The following is a 21088-nucleotide window of genomic DNA, read 5'->3' on the forward strand; positions in this document are numbered from 1 at the left end:
GGTATGTTCTGTTGAGCAGTCATTCACTCCCCGAGTTTTGCCCCGTTCCAAGAGCAGCATGTGCAGAAGTGCTGATGGCAGCTGGTGGGGAGAAGCGAGGCACTCACTTAGACCATGCAGTGTGCAGCCAGCCCTGCTGGGACCCCCAGCCTTTCACCCTGTGCCAGACTAAACCTTGGGAACTCTTTCACCCTTGTCCCTTGGGTCACTAAATCACAGCAGTGTAGGTATCATTTTGAGGTATCCCTATCCTGATACAAAAGAAGCTGTATAGGAAAGTTGTTATTTTTAAAATAAGCCTTGGGAAGGTGAAAGGCCCATGTCTCAAAAATTCTTTGGTCAAATGACCCTATAATTCACCCTGAATGTCAGGCTAGAGTAATTATATGTGTTGTTTTTATCATGTTTCAAAAATTGGTGTTAGTACAGGGGCCATGTTATCATTTCAGCTGCAGAGCCACCATCACTTCTCTGTAACAGAGAACTGGCACGTGCAGTCCAAACGGTTCGGGAGCATCTGAGTGGGATCAGTGCACACAAATCCATGAGCCCTGATGGGATGCATCCACATGTGCTGAAGGAGCTGGCAGATGTGATTGCCAAACCGATCTCTATCATCGTTGACAGGTGTTGGAGAACAGGAGAGGTGCCTGAAGACTGGAGGATAGCCAATGTCACTCCAGTCTTTAAAAGGGCAAGGAGGAAGATCCAGGAAACTACAGGCCAGTCAGTCACTCCTCTGTCCCTGGAAAGGTGTTGGAACAGCTTGTTCTGGATGCCATCTCCAAGCAATTGGAAGAAAAGAAGGTTATGAGGAGTAGTCAGCATAGATTCCCCAAGGGGAAATTGTGTTCGACCAACCTCGTAGCCTTCTATGATGGCATCACCAGCTGGGTAGATGGGGGGAGAGCAGCGGGTGTCATCTACCTTGACTTTAGCAGGGCTTTTGATACTGTCTCCCACGACATCCTGCTAGCAAAGCTGAGAAAGTGTGGGATAGACGAGTGGACAGTAAGGTGGGTTGAGAACTGGCTGACTGGCCGAGCTCAGAGGGTGGTGATTGGCGGCGCAGAGTCCGGCTGGAGACCTGTGACTAGCGGTGCTCCCCAGGGGTCGGTGCTGGGTCCGGTCTTGTTCAACATCTTCATCGACGACCTTGACGAGGGAATAGCATCCACTCTCAGCAAGTACGCCGATGATACAAAGCTGGGAGGGGTGGCCGACACGCCAGAAGGCTGTGCTGCCATTCAGGGAGACCTGGGCGGGCTGGAGAGCTGGGCAGGAAGAAACCAAATGAGGTTTAACAAAAGCAAGTGTAGAGTCCTGCATCTGGGAAGGAACAACTGCATGTGTCAGTACAGGCTGGGGGATGAGCTGCTGGAGTGGAGCTCTGCGGAGAAGGACCTGGGGGTCCTGGTGGACGACGGGTTGGCCATGAGCCAGCAGCGTGCCCTGGTGGCCAAGAAGGCCAAGGGGATCCCGGCAGGCATTAAAAGGAGCGTGGCCAGCAGGTCAAGGGAGGTGGTCCTCCCCCTCTACTCTGCCCTGGTCAGGCCTCACCTGGAGTCCTGTGTCCAGTTTTGTTGGTGATCTAATTGAAAACTCAAGATGATTTTGGAGGAGGGAAGATGAAAATTCACAAGTCCTTTTTTTTTTTTCTGTTTTCAAAGGAAAAAAAAATCTTCTCTGTACTAACTCTTGCTTACAGAAACCCCAAGTATATGTTTTTCCCGGGCTGTTTTTCTGATCTACCTCATTCCTGACAAACTTGGCAGTGAACTGAAGTAGAATTTGGTTTAACTTGTTTCAGTGCAGAAGCCACCTGCCACCCCCCAGGCTCTTCATACTGCACAAGAAATTAGCAGTGGCAGAAAGTTGCAACCAAGAGTAATCACCGAGAGCCATGATGATGAGAATAGGTATAGCCAAGCTTTTGCATTGGCATTGGTGATCCTTTGAATTGTAAAGGATCTTGTGGTGCTTTAGTCTTTGCACTGATATTTTTAGCCATATGTACTGTATCTGTTAATACTGTATTTCACATTGTGGTCCAGCCTTCACCAGCCATCTGCTGCAGGCACCACACACTCCCTGAGCCACCCTCATCCGTCATGCCTTGCTCGACACAAATTTTTTGAGTGGCTGTTGCTGACGGTGCATCTTTGTCAATAGTGGGCAGCTTAGAGGTCAGAGTCCCAGCAGAGCTAGACCCCATCATGCTGCTGCTTGTGTGGCTGAGCCCTCTAAGCAGTGTGATGGCTTGATTAGCAATGGAGTAAACGAGGAAAATAATGAAGAGCAGAAATGGTGGGCACTAGCATGAATGTAAAATTCTTAGGAAGAGTGGAAGAGTCAGCAGTGCTTTGTACAGGTCAGTTCTGCCTTCCCTAAAAGGAAGACACCCCCCTCTCCCCTCCAAAGGCTTTAGAAGAAAATGAGCAGCCAGGATCCCACGCTGAGAGTGAAGATGCTCATGTGGCTGAAAGGACTGGATGAGATATGGTAGCAGAGTTGTGACAGGTTGTGAGTTGATCTCTAAGAAATGAGACCTTGGCACTATGATAAGTAGTCCAGGTGGTACGCTGGTGGGTAAAAAACAATTTGGACTTTGCTAATTTTGAGGAAAGAGTAGAGAATAAAATAGTGAATATCATGCTTCTTGCTTTGGACATGACAGAGGTTTGTACAATCCTAAGGGGAGGAGGTGGATGACCACTGAGTGTTCATTGCCAATGCAAGTGTGAGTTTACATCAAACGACTTGGCAGCTTTGAAGCAGGGGACAGCAGTTCTTCACACAGCACATAATTACTCCACGGAGCCCCTTGCTTCTACATGTAATGGGTGAAAAAAAAAACAAATAAATTACGTGGAATAAAAAATAGACCGGGTAACTTAGTGATAGAATGCAAAGAGCCTGCCTCTTAGGAAGTCCCTGAACTATGAACTGTTGGAAAGTGGGAAGGTATTCTGGGCAATGCATGTGCCCAGCCTGTGCCATCCTCCTTGGGAGGCTGCTGTTGCAGGGAGGACTGTGGTGGCTGTGGACCACCGCTCAAAATATCCTACATGACTGTGGATTAAAATCCCCTTTGTAGTTCTAAGGCTCATTGAGTAGACCCTGTTCTGCGCTTGTGGTTGGGAACACAGTGGGAGAGACATCTGCATGGGAACCCCATCTCTGTAGGCGGTACGAGCAGCAGTGCCTGTCTTTTCAGGGCCTTTGGACCTGCTGCTCTTTCTCCACTTTGTTTATTTCAACTAGTCAGGTTTTGGCTTTGGACACTGCAAAGCCCCAGGGGTGTTTTCTGGCAGTGTTGCCAGGCTCTGGGCATCCCCATCAGCCCTCCTTCCTTGCTGCTCACTGCTGCTCTTGGTTTTCTTCCAGGCTGCCCATCAGGGACTTTCAAGGCCAGCCAAGGGGATGAAGGATGCATCCACTGCCCGATTAACAGCCGGACAACTTCGGAAGGGGCCACCAACTGCGTTTGCCGAAATGGATATTACCGGGCAGATGCTGACCCTGTCGACATGCCATGCACCAGTATGTGAGCTCTGGGCAACTGGGGAGGGTGGCACACAGCTGGGGAAGGAGACATCAGTCAAAGCACAAAGGTCTCTGTCTCAGTGGGATTTTGGAGGAGATTCCCCGCTGGCCACTGTCTGAAAGGCCAGGGTGCTCAGAGCCCCTTGTCTGGAGTGCCCTTGCAGTGGGGCCTTTTCTTACCGTGGACCAGTTTGTGCTTGTAAACATTGCACATGCATACAGAACAGAAATTTGGGCTGCTCTGTGCAGCTCTAGTCCATGGGATGACTTCAGTGTAGGGCTGCACCTGAATGCAAAGACTTGTGTGTAGGCACTCAGGAGTTTAGTGCAAAGGCTAGGAACCAGAAGCTACAAAAAATAACTGGTGAATTTTGTCATGGGCACTGTGTGGTCATATCAGCAGGGGCTGGCCTGGGTTAAGTAGGCAGGTTTTGTTCCCACTCCTGCTTTTGGCCGTTCAGCTTGCTGCACACACCTCTGACACTAAGAGAAGCAGCAGGCTGCGTCTTGTCTGGGTCTGGGGAAGAGGAGGTGGTGCAGGACAGACTGCTATGGCACAGGTCCTGTAGCAATGAGCAGGGCTCCAGCTCTCACACCTTTCTGTCTATTCCCTTCACAGCCATCCCGTCTGCCCCCCAGGCCGTGATCTCCAGCGTGAACGAAACCTCTCTGATGCTGGAGTGGACCCCACCGCGGGACTCGGGGGGCCGAGAGGACCTGGTGTATAACATCATCTGCAAGAGCTGCGGCGCCGGCCGCGGGGCGTGCACGCGCTGCGGGGACAATGTGCAGTTCGCCCCGCGCCAGCTGGGCTTGACGGAGCCTCGCATCTACATCAGCGACCTGCTGGCCCACACGCAGTACACCTTCGAGATCCAGGCAGTGAACGGCGTCACCGACCAGAGCCCCTTCTCCCCGCAGTTTGCATCAGTGAACATCACCACCAACCAGGCTGGTAAGAAGCAAACCCCTGTCACCCACCGGGCCCCTCCAGGCTGAGACCCTGGGGAAGGGATGTGGGAGGCAGAGGCTGATCCCCTGGGTAAGAGGTGCTGGGAGAAAGCCTGTGTGGTGAGCAGGACTTGACGGGGAGGGAAGATGGAGTGAGATGTGGCGTGGTGTCTCTTGCTCTTTAAAAAATTATGATAAAAGTACATGGGCAGATGCAGTGGCCTGGCAAATCCTGGATGAATCCCAAGTCTCAGATAAGAAAAATACCCCTTATTTCAGTGAAAAGCTGGAATGTGCTGCAAGGCGGAGCTGCCATCCCAGCTACCACAGCAGACCAGCTCGTGTCACAGTCCTCTGGTGTCTTGGCATTTCCCCCTGGCATCAGACACGTAACCGCTTCCGAAGTGGTTTCTTTGGTGCCAGCGGGTGCACACACCGTAGGTGCCTTTAATCCTGGCTGCTGGCAGCACTGCAGACACAGTGGCAGCTTTCACAGCTACTGGCAGCTCCTGTTGGTGCTCCTGCTTCCCGAGGAGAGAAGGTAAGATCAGCTCCAGCCGTTCGACACCAGCTGCAATCTCTGCTCAGAGAAAGCACAGCCCATGGCCCAAATGCCAGCACAGGTCCTGAAAGCAGAGGAAGGCTGTAGAGATGAGGAGCCGGGGGCCAGGTATACAGGATAGCTGCCTGGGAAGCTTCTCCAGGACCTGTGCTGCTGCAAGCCACCCACCAGTGCTCACAGGCCCCTCTCCACTGCTTGTGGTAAAAAAGACCAAGTGGCAGAGCTGGAGGGGTTTCACTCGGCGCCACCAGCTTCTGTGCTGGCCCAGGAGGCTGCTCCCCCCAGGTTTTGCTCGGGAAGGGATGCATCTGGGTTGCTGGCAGTGCGGCATCCTAGGAGAGCCACAGGTGGCAGCTGTGCTGATGGCAGAGCGCCCCACAGGGCTGCTGGTCAGGGGCTGCTCTCCCTGTCCCTCCTGGAAGCCATCTGGAGCTGGAGCACCTCTTGGGGCTGGGTCCGTGCTAAATCCAATTGCACAGTGAAAGTGCACCAATATGGTACGAGTGTGTGAGGGAACAAGCAAGTTTCTGTGGTCTGTCTGAATGCTGCAGTCTGTGTGCAGGGATTGTGAACGTGCCCCAGGCTGCCCTGGGCACTGCATTACCTTCAAGACCGTTTGGGCTGATGTACAGCAGCAGTGGTATAGGTGGGCATCTCTTGGTTGGGCATACAGAGTGCTGAGCCAGAGAAACCTGCAGAAATATTTTGGTCATCCACGAACCGTCAAGAGTGACTGCTGATTAGCTCAGAGTCATGTAGTCACAATATTTCCAATATGGCATCAGAATACCTGAAAGCAGAATTAGCGTGGCACCTAACCATGGTTTGGCTGTGAGCAGGAACACAAACGCTCGTGACACAGAGAGAGGAACTGGTCTGGGACAGTGACTTACTGCAGCGTCCTTCGCAAAGCGGTCTGTGCCTGGTGGAGATGGGATGGTATGCGATGCGAAGTGGCTAGGAGGGGTCTCTGCATTCCCCAGCACAGACCCACCCTACCGAGGAGTTATTTAGCACTTGCATTTCACACTTTGCAATTATGTGGTGTACTTGTTACCTCAATGTATGTATGGCCTGTGACTTCTTCCAAATTGGCAAAACTGAGAGTTGAGTTGAAGGCAAATCCTCTTGCAATCCCCTGATCCTTGATCCTCCTCCTCCTCGTGTTTTTCTTGTTTGATTCTCCTTTATTATCAGGACTCACACTTCTCAGCCTGTGTGATGTCTCTTTTAATATATCTATTCATTAGCACTAAACAGTAACTGCTTGCTAATTCCTCTGTAATTAGAGGCTCTGAATTCTTCAGCTTACTCTGCCGGCAGCCTCCATGTAGATCATTAGCAGTTGGTAACATAAGCTGCAGACACAAAGGCAGAGCTGGGACAGGAGAATGGAGGGTGTTGTACCCGTGAGAGGAGGGTATGCAGAGGGAGGGGAGAGATGAGCCTGGGAATTGTGGCTATAGCTGGCCTCTTTGCACGGGGAGGCTCTGGCTTGGGCAGCCAGCTGGGGCTCTGTCTCAAGCAGAGCAGGGGACTGAGCAGGTGACAGGGTTTTGCTCTTGTGGCAGCCAGGTGATGCCCACCACCATCACAAGAAGTGCTGTTCCCACCTGGACTCACTGGTGGACACAAAGCTTGAGGACATGAGAAGCTGTAAAAGATGGATTTGGGGTGGGGTGGCTGTGCATGGACAACACATGTCAAGCCGGCAACTGCAGGTGAATGAGAAGGTTGTATATCGAAAGCTGGCCTTAGAAAATATCAATAATCATGGTTTTATATTGAAAGCTAGCCTTAGAAAGCAAAGCAAAATCACCCTGGTTCACCCAGGGATAAATGGATGACTGCTGGGGGACAGGTGCAGTACCTGTGTTTGGTGTTTTGAGAGTGAGCAGAGTTGACATAGCAGCAGCGGCATCTTTAACCTTCAGATATCATAAATTCTTCAGCATCCCAGAGAAAAGCTGTTGTGTGAGAGTGGGAAAACAACCCCTGTAGAATGGCCAGAGCGCAAACACTGGGTGGGACTGGAGGAGTGAAGCTGGTGGCTGTGGTGGCATGGTGAGAGCTGACCCTAAAGAGAAACTTGAGATCAAAGAAGGTGACACACCATTCACCTTCCTGTTCTCCCAGAGAAAGACAGCAGCAGTCATCGCTGTTATTTCGCTCTCCAATGATTAATTGCTGCCATCATTTAAAACATGCACTTTGTTTCTGGTCTGGATTTCACTGACATTTTATCTACATCAACCGAACTTATTTTGCAGTTGTCTTGTGGCAGTAGGACATTTCTCTTCATGTAGACACAGACTGCAAGTAGCTACTCCCAAGGAAAAATAAGCAATGATACCAAGATCAATCATCCTGTCTTACTATGAGGTGGCTTTCCAGAATGTGACTCTTCCTTTAGCTCTTTGTGGACACTTTCATATTCTCAATCATACATTTTTTAAAATTACATATTGTACCCAGTAGCAGCACTACTACAAATAATCTACTTCCCTTTCTCCACTCACTGTTTGCTTTCCACATTCAAGGACTGTGCTGTCTCACTCAGCTGTGCGATGAGCTCCTACCTCCCTGGTAGTCTCTCTGACAATGTCTTGGTCCCTTCAGATGCTGCTTCCCTGGATGAAATACCCCATTTACAAGCAGCATCTACATTTGGGTTTCCAGACCCAAGCATAACCTTATAATGGTTTTCATGGGCTCAGCCATCAAGTTATGACCATTGCTCTGTAGAGAAGTTGTCCCCAACACTGCCATTTTGAACACTTTATAAGTGGTTTGCCAGCAAAGTTTTCACATCGTCCCCTAGATCTCTGATAATTTAATGGAGAGTGCTGCCTGCACTCTGCTGGACAGTGTGAGACCCCGTAGAGTGGCAGTCTTCCTACAATAACCTCGTTTGAATCTAATTTCATGTGTTGTAGGTGATGCTGATGCTGAGCCTAGTGTCTCACATGTTTTAATTTTACCTAATCTGCTGAACTCCTGAGTTCATGCGAAAAATCAGGACAGTCTGACAAGAGCTACTTCGACCGTCATGCTGCTGTTCTTGATTTGGTCCATAGCCCAGCAAGGCTTGTGGAAGGGACATCTGAGATCTTGTGATTCACCATCCTGTTTGCAGCAGCATTATCACCAACAGCAGATTGGTTTTCTTGAGTTCTAGAGAACTCCACCTATCTGGTAAACTCCCCAAGGCCTACATCACCCTCCTGGAACAGATGCTTTTCATAATTTCTACCCTGTCTCTGTGGCTCATGCCCCTTGTTACATCCTCTATCCCTGCTGAGAAGAGTTGATTCCACCCTTTTTTAGCTGCTCTCCAACCAGTTGTAACTGAGATTAACTTGTAACTGCGTTTAAATTCACCCTTACTGTCTTCATCAGTAGAAGGGTTCGTAAGGGGTTTGTAAGCCTTCTGCTCCAGGCTGCTGACTGCCTTGGTCGCACTTTGTTGGATCCTCTGCAGTTCCTCCTAGTCTGTGGCCTTGTGTCCCATGTTGGCTGGTGTTGATATTGTGTTAGCTGGCCTTAGATTACCCAGGTTTGCCCTTTACATAGCATTATTGTCTTTTCAGTCCCATCAGCAAAGGGACAGAGCAGAGAGGAGCCTTAAGGGTCAAGCCATCTCTTCTTAGGAGAAGGCTGGTCAATAGAGAGCGTGTGAGAAGGCCAACATCGGCCTGCGCTGGGAGGTGGTTTACTGCATATTTCTCTTACATGAGTGGCTTAAAACGATCAAAGGTATTTAACCTGCAGAAAGGCAGGTTTTGTTAGAACAGAAAGTATAATACTTCCCTTTTTAAAATATAAAAATTTTAAATTTTTAGATTTAATTTAAATTTAATTAATTTAAATTTAATTAAATTTAAATTTTTAAATTTTTAAAAATTATGAAGGACCAGAATCAGCACAAGAGAAATAAAGAGGGCTTGGAAGAAATGTTCCCTTTCCCCCACCTCCTTGCTCCCTGGTCTGTGTTACCCAGCTCAGTGGATTTACCAATTCCAGCAAACTCTGCGTGATCCCCATTTCTGTCCCCTTTGAGGCTAGGTTGTGTTTTCTCTTTGCTCTTCTCAGCAAGCTTCTTCAGGACCCCTAAGCTCCACGCTGCATTTTTGCCACAGACTGCTCACCCTCCATTTCCCTGCCTGTTACACCCTGTTGCCAAATGGTACCTCACCCATAAAGCCCAGCAGCTCTCCAAGGAGGGAGGTCCAGGACTTTCCATCTGGCACATCCACTCCTGTCCTAAAGGACCACGATGTGCAAAAGAAAACAAACACACCGTGTTTCAGATACATGGTGCCACAAAAAAAAAAAACTTTTCTCAGTCATTCCAGAGCAAGAGATCTGTGCCAAGAGGGTGGCTGAGAGGAGAGCTGAGAGCCATGCCAGCATCCTAGTAGTGAAGGAGCCAGAGGGAAGCCAGGGGTCAAGGAGCTGAGCATGGCCCAGTGCTTGGGACAATGACACTTGACTAATTAAGGACCATGCTATGTGTCAACCCTCTCACTTGTGGTAACGCACAGCCTCTGCTTGCTAATTTGTGGCTATTCTTTGGGGAGGTCTAAGGAGGGGGAAAATCTTGGTGCTGGGAGGATTTTCAGGATCCATTCATGCTGTGGACAAGCTGAGTGCCCTGGGAAACTTGTGGAGGGAAAGGGCTCCTTGGGCAGGGATGTCTTAAAAAGCACATGGGAAGGGCTGCTCTCGATATCAGGCTGTGGCTTCTGCTCGTTGAGAAGGGAGGAGAAAGCGCTGATCTCCAGATTCTACAGACAAATTCAAGACCTCCCAGTGCTTGGGGGAACAAGAACATCCAGATTTTTGAGAATGCGTCCCTTTTGTGAGGGACTCTTTTGTCATGCAGGATAAGGGATGATTAATTCCAGTGTCAGAGGCTCTTGGCTGCAAACAGAACCCAAATGAGCTGCAATAAAGCTCTGGGACAAGTACCACACTGTGAGTACCAGCTAGCCTTTGACATCAGAAACAGGTATTTGTTCCTAATAAACTGATCAGGAGAAGCATCTGCAGCAGGCAGCAGAGTTCAGTGGCCCATCCTCTCCTTTATCGTGTGGGTACAGATAACTTGTTCTGTTTATTTGCATTATTATTATGGTTAGATCAGTATGTTGTGACGTGGGGCCTTTGGCTAGGGAGATGTACAGCTCATACCAGTGCACTAGATTCATGTCAGACATTGTTAGGGTTTCAGTCTCTGCATCGTGGTAGATATCACTGCCCAAATGCTTGCATCCCAGCCAGGTATTGTCTATAGGACCAGGCTGTCCCGTGGTGCCTGTGAGCTCAAGGACAGCTGACAGTTTCAATGGTTGAAAGCAAGTGCGTGGACCACGCCACTGCACTTCTGTCTGCCATGGATGTCTTGTGGCTGGACTGAACCCAGTATGGTCCTTATGCAAAGGGTGGGGAATTCAGACACGAATAATGAAGCACAGGTGGGACAGATCCTGGGAGCACCAGAAGGGAGGAATTTTCCCTTACCTTCAACTAAGAAAAAAATCCCTCGTAGCTGAGGTCCATGAGCTTTACTGCTGAATTCACAACTTGAGGCCATACACATGGGACACATGGACTCTTGTTTTTACCTTTTCACTTACATTTTGCATCAGAAGACCTGTCTGGCTTCCTCCCTCAGAGGGATACACAGCAGTGGCACATGCTCTTCCAGACACTAATCAGGAGTCGTGCATCTCCTGTTCTCTCTTGAGCTGCTCCTAGCCTTGTCCTGAGCTGGCTACAGTTGGGAATTACTTGGAATGCAAGACTGGACTGCATACAGCAAGGTATGTACACCAGCTGTCGTGAAATCTCACTGCCATTTAAAAAATCAGAGCGAAACTTCAGATGGTCACTACATATACGCCTGGTTACCCATGTTCAAGAGAGCTGGACTGTGCTGGTACCAGGTACAGAGAAAGGCCAATAAGGTGAGTGGGACCCAGGAGAACTCACGTTACAAAGAGGAGACCAACAAGGCTTTGTGTCTTTAGTCTTGGTGAAGGAGATTTAATTGCTGCCTGTAAGGATACGGTAGGCTGGAGGGACACCAAAAAGGCAGAAGAGCTATTAAAGCAGAAGGACAAGCAGATGGTACAGATTGCCTGGTGATACTGTTAGAAAGGTAGAAAAGCAGAAATTTCCTGAGCTGTGGAGCCATCTCCCATGTAGAGGAGCCAGGGTAGAAGCCTGTTTGCCTGTGTGATAGGGCAAGCAGGAGTGTTTAGGGTTATTCCTGAGGTCCCTTTCTTCTTTGGGAGGCTTCACTGTATGTGCTTCTCTGACAGCTTGGCCTGCTCCCCAAACCCAAAACCACCTGAAAGCTTGGCATCCCCATGGCTACTTCCCTTATCTGACATAAACAGCCAGATCTTACGCTCTGTATGGAACCAAGTAGCCATCTATGCTAGCCAGGCCTACACCCTTAGCAAGAACAGGTCCTCACAATGCTCTACATGGAAAGGAGTGAGTTGGCCTGTTTACAAATACCTTGTCTTCCATTTCTCTTTGTCTTTCCCCTCTTTCCTTGGCACAAACAGCAATTGAACCTTCTTGTCTGTGGACACTGCCTACACAGGAATGTCTCAGTGAAAGCAAAGTTCATCCACAGCTTGTGTTGTGGTAGCAGGACCGCACCACAGCCCTGCAGCCTGCTGTCTTGGCTCTCCAGTCCTTCTCCCACTGCCCATTACTACGGGAGGGTATGTCCCATACCCTCCTCTTCATCCCCAACTCCCACTTTCACCCTGGCTGCCTCAGACACTGGGCCATTGCCACTAAAATCTGATGTAGCTTGACATTTGCTGCCCACCTCTGCCACTGGAGACTGCCTGGAGCCAGAGCTCCCAGATGGTAGGAAATTTGCCAGCTACTGGCTCTTCAGGACTCCTCTTTCTGCCTCTGTGGTGGACAGTTGGAGGGATGCTGGCAAAGCAGGGTATAAGCTGCATGGCTAGTGCTGTCCTAGCAGATGCTCTCCTCCTCCCACTAGCAGCTCTGTGGGCTCCTCTGCTTGCTGACTCCCAGGTTCCCCTGTTGCATAAATTACTTTGTGAGTTTGAGTTTGAGGATCATTTTTTTTGCACACCTACCTGGGGCTTCAGAAAACTGTTCCATAGCATCTGGATCTGACATTGTGTAGGAAACAAAAGCTCATCCATGATGGATGGGGGTGGAAAGTCCTCTCTGATGAATCATTGCTTCCCTCTCCCTGCAACGTGCTGCCATCCCTGCTGTGTGTGAGTGCTGGGAGCCAACAGAGAGTGGCTCAGGTGCTCACCTTTTGCTTATGTGTTCAAGAGGGGTGATTTATCTTTACTGCTTCCACTTGGCAAACAATCTTGAGTGCTAATTGCTTGCCTGTGCACAAGGCACTGAGTGCCAGCACTTGCGCAGGCGAAGATACCAGAGGCAGGTATGTGAGGCTGCAGACACAGGCCAGACCCAGGGAGAGGTGCCACTAGCAAATATTTCGGGGTCACAGTGTTTGAACAGCTGAGCATACGCTTGGGGGCAATACTGAGCAGTGGTGCATTTATGTTGACCATAATAGATGGTTGTATCAAATTGGGTTAACGTAGCTACCTGGCTGTTTGTTCCTTTGCCCATCTCTGGGTCCCTGTGATTTAGGAGTCCCCTCTGTCTGTGTGCAAGATGATAAGTCACTGCCTGGCTCAGTTCAGGCAGGAATGTCCTCACTGTGCCTGTCCTACCACTGCCTGGTCCACGCTCATCACTGCCACTGGCAAGAGTGGAGGAGGCTGCTGCATTGGTAGGGCTGGGCAGGAAATGCTCTTTCCAGAAAAAAAGCGACCTGGCATTTCCAGAATTTCCCAGCACACAGAGGGAACCCAACCTGGCAGAGTCTGCTGTGGAAGAGAGCAACAGAACAAGTTCAGTCTCAAATTAGCAAGACTCAGTGTGTCCAAAGGGTTGCACTGCAGCAGGCATCATTCTTTCAAGCTTTTATCAGGAAATATTTCTCTGGTCTGTTTTCCAGGTTTGCAATTTCAAAATTAGTGTGTTCCTAAGAACAGTTTAGGCTGCATTTAGGCACTTTCTAAGAAAATGCCATTTTATTGAAGGCTGGAGGGGCGGCTTCTGCCAGCTTTCTTGCTTTCTGCCAGCCTTGTGCTGATGCCATTGCCTTGATCTGGAACAGATGATGTTTCCCTGCGAGGAGTGGGCCAGGAGGTGGGGACGACCTTGGCACTGAGTGACCCCAAACCCACTCGCTCAGGCTGCCTGACTGGATGCTGGGTCCCCTGGAGTGCCGGTGGAGTATCTCCTCCTGGTGCTGAGAGTGAAGCCTAGCCCTCCTCCACGGGCAGGTTGGCAGCATGCAAATGAAGGCTACAAACTCGATTAAACAAAGACCATAAAGACAGCCAAAAGCCTTCTTCTGTCTGAGCCAAGTTACTGGGCTTGCGGTATTAGGAACTCCTTTAAAGGCTATAATTCACACCAAAGGCTTTGTTGATCCAGATGGGGCCTGAGCCGGGACCCAGCTTTGCCCTGCCTTGCTGTGTTTTTAAGATTTTCCAGCGTTCACTGTTACAAACTTGAGAGGCTGAGAACTGGGCTTGCTGGGACATTTTCTAGGCACTCCACACACAGACAACGTAGGTATCAGCCTGGTGGGGCTACCTTGCCAGCAACAGGCCAGAAACCTCCGAAATAAGAATCTAACAAGCTGTGAAATAGTGGCCTTTTACATCTCTTGTAAGTCTCGTGCATATCCCAGTCCTGGGGCTTTTGGTGGTTTGAGGGTGAATGTTGTTTATTAAAGAGCCTTACTGCTGTTGTCCCTGAGACATTGCATCCCTTTCCCTAACTTTTGCTGGAGATAATTGATTGCAAAAGTATGAACATTTAATAGTTTGAGCAGTAATGAACGCTTCTGGCAGGAAAGAGTCACAAACACAGTAGTGCTGGTGCAGGGACTTCTGGAGTTCTCTAGCCAGACCTGCCATGCAGAGCAGGGTCACCAGTGCTGCCATTGATACCAGATCAGGAAAATCTTCCTTTCCATTCTTCCTCATCAGGGTGTTACTTACCATTGTTGCTTTCAGCGCTCATGTCAGAGGAAGGCATCTCAAACTCAGATCTGTTCTCCAGGAGGTCTCATGGGGCCCTGTTTTGGTACTCAGAACAGGCAATGTGAAAGCTTGTGGTGTTTAAATGTTAGGAGAGAGCAGTGAAAAATGGAGCAGGTTTTAAGTTTTAGGTTTAAGAAGGCAGTCACCTGCTGGGAACCATGTAGGCCTGGGACATCTCGGAGCAAGGAGGGAGAGCCGATTTGGATTATATTCCCCTTGGGTGATACTGATGCAAGACACTCAGGTCTGTGGGGAAGCACCGAGTGAGTTGTCCTGGCTTTTCTCTCTGTCCCGTTTAAGAAGTATGGGTCCCCAAAACTCTCAGAAGGGAACTAAGTTAGAATGAAGGGGAATCAGCCCTAGGTCTGCTCGGCCTCCTGCGTACTTCCATCGCAATCCCAGGACAGCTGTCTTTTACAGTAATTGCAGGAAGATCATCCTTCAGACTTCACCTAAGCCCTACAGGGAGGCAGGCATACATACATATTTTACCTGCCTGCATCCTTGCATGGGAGCATTGTGTCTTTCTGTCATTTGAAACCTTTTTGAGTGCCGCTGGAGCCTGGATCCCAGCCTAGATGTCACCAGGCCCTGTGGCTTCACGGTTGGAGCAACCCGTGCTCCATGACTGATCACAGCAATGTCCTTGATGCTGCGTGGCATCGCCCGTTAGTCTCACCAGAGTGAGCTGCTCAAGTTGTGCAGGGCACGGAGCGAAGAAACAGATGAGACTTCTGGGCATCCCAAGAGCACTGTACTGGGGAATGTGCTGCTGTGATACTACGGGGGATCCCACTCCCCACGTCAGAGGGCCTGTCAGCTGTGTTGGAGCAACCTGGGTCACCCAGTAAAGTTGAAGCCCTGGGTAAATGCACTAAAAGAGAAGCTATCCCACTTTTCCCAGTAGGTTTCCCAAGTATCTGCTTTTGTCACATTTGCAGGGCAGTTGCAGTAGTTCAGGCATCTGCTGCCAGATGCTCTGTCAGCAGCCTTCTCCCTGTCTCCCCGTTTACAGCTCTGTCCCTTGGCCTCTGGACTAGCTGGTGCCTTGCAGCATCATGGTGCATTTCCCTGCCACTCTGTCTTCAGCTGAAGGTCATGCAGTTAATCCTGACCCCAGATCACAGCCGCTTCTGCAGGCGGGTAATTGAAAATGCCAGAATTCCCTGCTGACCCTCTAATAATAAAAGCAGTTCCCTGTCCAGTAACCTGATACTTCAGGGACCAAGATCTGTCAGAAGGGCTCCAAAGAGATGCTGGAAAACTCCCAGCTGTTCACCTCTTCTTTCCCCAGGGTAATTTCAAAGTGTTGCTGGGGAGAGGCCATGGGCTGGATGGGCTTTGCTCTCTCTGTCATGAGTGTTTTCCAGAGCAAATGTTGACTCTGTCTGACATAACATGGGTTAGTGGTATTAAAGTGATCAGAGATAGCGGTTTTGCTGCCTGTAACCTGACTCTTCCAGCTAATCCAGAAGAGGAATGGAGACACTTTGATTACACCGTGGTCTCAACAGCGCTGACCCACAAACAGGCAACGAGTGGAAGGCTGAGCCTGCAGGCCTGGCAAGTGGAAGAGGTGGGGGGCTAGCTGCAAAATGGGTGGCAGATTGCAACTGGCAGCATTTTAAGTAGATATATAGATCACGAATGAGAAAATGTGGAAAGATCCTGATGTTCCCTGGCATTCCAGAGGCTGGAGCCACACAGTCATACCAAACTCCCCCATCAAAAAGCCAAAAAATGCTGCCTGAGGAGTCCGAGCCTGCAGGCAGCTCCCTGTAGCCTTGCTGTGGCTGGTGGTAGTGTCCCATCCAGTTGTATTCCCTTTACAGCAGCAACCTCCCAGCCTGCACAGTGTGACTTTCTGTGGTTTTTCAGCAGTACTGGGGCTCTACAGGCTCTGAAGTGGTGCTGATTTGCTGTGGACTTTATCTACTCTGTAGTTGGCTTTTTACACAGTGTCACATCACTTGGAGTCAGGCCTACTAAAAACCACTGGCAACTAGGGGAAACCGTGGGCCCTCTCCGGAAGGAAATGGGAGACCAGGTCACCTGGGGTATGGAGGAGGCTGAGGTACTCGATGACTTTTTTGCCTCAGTCTTCACCAACAAGAGCTCCAGCCACATGGCCCAGGCCCCAGAAGGCAAAGGCAGCAACTGGAGGAATGATGAACTGCCCCGTGTAGGAGAAGATGAGGTCTGAGACCATCTCAGGAGCCTGAAGGTGCACAAGTCCATGGGACCCGAGTAGATACATCTGCGGGTCCTGAGGGAACTGGTGGATGTAGCTGCTAAGCCACTGTCCATCGTATTTGAGAAGTCATGGCAGTCTGGTGAAGTTCCTACTGACTGGGAGAGGGGAAACATAACTCGCATTTTAAAAAGGAAAAAAAGGAAGGCCTGGGAAACTACAGGCCAGTCAGTCTCACCTCTGTGCCTGGCAAGATGATGGAGCAAATCCTCCTGGAAACCATGTGCAGGCACATGGGAAATAAAGAGAAGATTGGTGACAGGCACCATGGCTTCACTAAGGGCAGATCGTGCCTGACAAACCTGGTGGCCCTCTATGATGGGGTTACAGCACTGGTGGTAGGGGAAGAGCAACTGCTATCATCTACCTGGACTTGTGCAAGGCATTTGGCACTGTCCCTCACGATATCCTATCCACCTGATCTGGTGGATGGTGTTGGAATTAGATGATCATTAAGGTCCTCCCAACCCAAACCATTCTATGATTCTTTGCTGTCTGTAGTTAAGAGAGACAATTAGTGGCTACTGAGATCAGTTTTGAGGTTTAGATTTGAAAAGGAGTTTAACAAAATATTGGAAAAGTTTCAGAAAAGAGTTATCAGATTGATAAGTAAGCAGATAAATCTGTGAAGCACTCAGCAAACTCTAGCTAGCTAGGTAATAGAAAAGAAGATGAAAAGAAAATGTTTTAATGATCTTTCAATTCAATTTCATGGTGACAAAGCTAGCAGAAGAAGAAAAGATCCAGCAGTTGGAAGCTGAAGTCCATTAATTTCAACCTGAAAATAAAATATGCATTTTAGAACATGGCAAGTAACAATGAGGAAAACCTCCCAAGAGGCATGGTGGACTTATCATTTTCAACAACAAGCAAATGTCTCACCCTTCAGCCTTCACAGCTCCACTCTGCTAGGTGAGGAGGCACCTGGTTCCTCTGTCTCCCCAGTAAGGTCCCTTGAGCTTCAGCTATACACAAGTAAGGCACCTGAGCTGATAACGTAGGCTAGAAACACTGCCCTGGGAGGTACCAAGCACCATGATGCCAGGTTTCTTTCTCATTGGCAAACTTAGTCCACAGCACGTCTATGGTACAAAACACAGACAGAGGAGGAAAGGAGGCCTTTCCTTGCCCATTTCCCTTTTTCTAAGTTTGAGTGCTTATGCAGGATGTCTTTCAGACCCACCTTGACGCTGGTGGGTCTAAGTCACAAAGACTAACCTTTGCATGTGCGTGAAGCATTTCCTTCTGTGCTATTGAAGCTGCTCCACTGCTTATGTAAATGTTAAATACTCAGTGGACTGAACAGCCTTGTGGTTCTGGTGCTTCTGTTGCCAAATCAAGTTATGACTTTATGTTTCCGCCCCAGTAGGCGTTTGACTTTTCTTTGGAGATGCTCAGTCAAGCAGGACGTATGATCCTAATCTTTCCATGAAGGCTCCTGAAGTATGCCAGTGCAGTTGTCCTGATATGCTATGCGGTGAGAGCTCTTTGCTTTGGGCTACAGTCCAGCCTGCTGGTGACGAGGAATCCAGTTCAGATCCTCCATCCAGACTTTCACTCCAGTCTCAGGTGTCTCCAGCCAGGAAGGCTGGAAGTGAGAGGGGCAGAGCACTGAGGGAAGGATGTCCCGGCTCCAAGAGACACCTCACCATAGGACTGCAAGGGGCATTGCTCAAGGCAGGAGGAGCTCTGTGGTCCAGGCATGCTCTTGGAGCATTAGTCTGGAGTGGCTGGTGAGGACACTGCTGGTTTAGCTGTCATTACAGTATTGGCAAAACTCAGTGGTTATACCTCTCCTTCGGGGAGGTTACAGGTATGTGGCTCTACTGTCAAGACCTGAGAGAGAAGTATGTCTTGAACCCTGTCCTTCTCATGTGTTTCCAGTTAGTGAACTCAGGCAGCTGCTTGCACTGAGTGTGGGCCATAAAAACAAACAAACAAACAAAAAAACAACAACAAAACACCACCAAAAAACACATCTGTAGATTTATCCAGACTCTTTTACAGGCAGAGCTGCCCCTGAGCCAGGGAAGCCAGTTCATCCATATTATCCAACCTATTGGATTAATTGCAAAAGCTCCAAGCCCCAGCCAAGATGAGGATCTGGCTGTGCTCGGTGTTGTGTGGCAGTACAGATGCTTAGGGTGAAGTCTGTAGAAGTATCCCTAACATTCCTCCATGCTTCTGCACCGGGGAGGTCATAACATGAGAGGTGTTTGCTGCCACCCCTCACAATACACTGCAGGTTTTGTTACAGCAGGGGACAGGTCATCTGCCTTTTTACATCAGCAGATTTTCATTAAGCATGTTTTACACTCCAGCAGCGGTTTTGGCAAGGTTTATTTCTCCAGCCACAGGGCTCTGCTAAGAGGCATCCAAAGAATCTGAGGCCGTACCAGATAACGATGATGTAGAAAAGTGCCTTTCAGGAACTTGAATTATTCATTTTGCCTCACAGTGATGTGGGGTCCAAGGGTTTCAATCAAGCAAAGAAAGGTTCCCCCTACTGTGGAAATGCAACTCTGTTTATATTTTGGATTGTTGCTGTATGCATACACCTGGAGACACCTTCAGGATAAACCTGCCCCTGCTTACACATCCAAAGTGATGGTGGCTCTGAGACCTGGGGTGCTCCAAATTTGATCTGCTTTATGTGTCACAGGGCAGGTCCCTTCTCCAGCATCCACATGAATTCAAACCCCTCCCATGAGTAAGGGAGAACCTTACAATGTTTAAGGGAGTGTCTGGCACTGAGCAAAGCTTGCACCTGGAACTGGTCACTCTGTTGTCACAAGGCAACAAAGAGAAGTCACTGTACATGGAATAAGGTGACGGATCCGTCTCTGCCAGGTTAAGTGCTGCCATTGAATCTTTGGCATTAGCAGTCCAGCTGTTCTCTGGGCAGTACTTTGGCACAAAGCAGGCTGAAAGAACAAAAACTTTTTTCTTTTTGTCCTTCTCCTTTTTGCAGTTTGTTATATCTTTCCTTTGAAACACTCAGAAACCCAATGGAAGTAACCTCTGTGTAGCTTATTCAGAAACAACAGTTCAGAAAAGTCAGCTTAGATATTTTGAGTCTTTTGCTATCTTTGCTCAGCCTTATAAAAAAGATGGAGAGGGACTTTTTGCTCAGTCAGATAATGACAGGACAAGGGGGAATGATTTTAAACTAAACGAGGGGAGATTTAGATTAGAGGTTAGGAGGAAATTCTTCACTCAGAGGGTGGTGAGGCACTGTCACAGGTTGCCCAGAGAGGTTGTGGATGCCCCATCCCTGGAGGTGTTCAAGATGAAGCTGGACGAGGCCCTGGACAACCAGATCTAGTGGGTGGCGTCCCTGCCCATGGCAGGGGGGTTGGAGCTGGGTGATCTTTGAGGTGCCTTCCAACCCAAGCTGTTCTATGATTCTATGATACCCATCATGGAGCAGCCATTTGGACTAGAAACCTCCAGAGGTCACTCCTGACCTGATTATTTCTGTGATTTTATTATCAGACATTTTCCTGATGTCTCTGATAACAAGAACAGTTACTGAGAAGATGCAATAGTGGAGGTTCCTGCTTATCCTGAGATACCTTCACCCCAGTTGTAGGAAAAGAGCTGACGTTGCTGTAGTCATTCATCTCACCTGCCTCCACCCTAAGATGTTGTGTATTTGCCTCATTAAGGCTTATTTCATGTCGTCCTGCTGTTGGGTACAGTTTTTCTGGTCTTGGGTGTACTCCCATATATGCAGGAGGCCAGCACAGGGACTATACATTGCTGTTCCCAAAACAGAGCAGAGGTAAATTTCAGGGGTGCTTTTGAGACTGTATTTAAGTTTTGATTCCCCATTTGCAGCACCATCTATCACAAGCTCCCGGGGCATTGTGTGAAGCATCTCAAGGTGTGACAGCATTTGTGGTGCCCTTTTAGAAGTGGCTTTAAATGTCTCTCAACTGGACTAGGCAAGCACTGAGCCCCACCGTTTAACTCCGTGAGCCAGGCTAGGTGTCCTGGTTTCAGCTGGGGCAGAGTTAATCATCTTCCTAGTAGCTGGCGTGGTGCTGTGTTTTGGATTTGGGATGAGAACAATGTTGGTAACACTCTGATGTTTTAGTTGTTGCTGAGCAGTGCTTACTCTAAGTGAAAGACTTCTGGTTTCCCATACCACCCTGCCAGCGGGGATGCTGGGGGTGCACAAGGAGCTGGGAGGGAACACAGCCAGGACAGCTAACCCAAACTGGCCAAAGGGATGTCCCACACACCATCCGGCATCATGCTGAGCAATAAAACTGAGGGAAGTTGGCCGGGGGAGTGCTGCTGCTGCTCACGGTCTGGCTGGGCATTAATCAGCAAGTGGTGAGCAATTGCCTTGTGCATCATTTGTTTTGTATATTCTATTATTTTTTATTATTATTATTATTATTATTATCCCATCATTTTCTGTCCTATTAAACTGTCTTTATCTCAACCCATTAGTTTTACATTTTTTCCCCCAGTTCTGTCCCCCATCCCACTACAGGGGGAGTGAGCAAACAGCGGTGTGATGCTGAGCTGCCTGCCGGGTTAAACCACAGCACTAGCACATGTTCACCAAGTTCTCAGGCATCTGGGCCATGGGCGGGGTCACAAGTGATTTACACACATGCTGCTCTAGCT

At 49.1% G+C, this 21088-nt stretch overlaps 1 protein-coding gene across 2 annotated transcripts in view; it reads left to right on the forward strand.

The window, feature by feature from the left end:
- Window positions 1-21088, forward strand: part of EPHB2 (EPH receptor B2) — a 130847-nt gene that overhangs the window by 82601 nt on the left and 27158 nt on the right. For both annotated transcript variants that reach the window (XM_040533402.1, XM_040533403.1), the window contains exons 4-5: window positions 3388-3543; window positions 4166-4501. In XM_040533402.1, the coding sequence (XP_040389336.1) occupies window positions 3388-3543; window positions 4166-4501 (492 nt within the window). The remainder of the gene's footprint in view (window positions 1-3387; window positions 3544-4165; window positions 4502-21088) is intronic.

This window comes from Cygnus olor, chromosome 21 (genome assembly GCF_009769625.2).
Source record: "Cygnus olor isolate bCygOlo1 chromosome 21, bCygOlo1.pri.v2, whole genome shotgun sequence".
NCBI lineage: Eukaryota > Metazoa > Chordata > Aves > Anseriformes > Anatidae > Cygnus > Cygnus olor.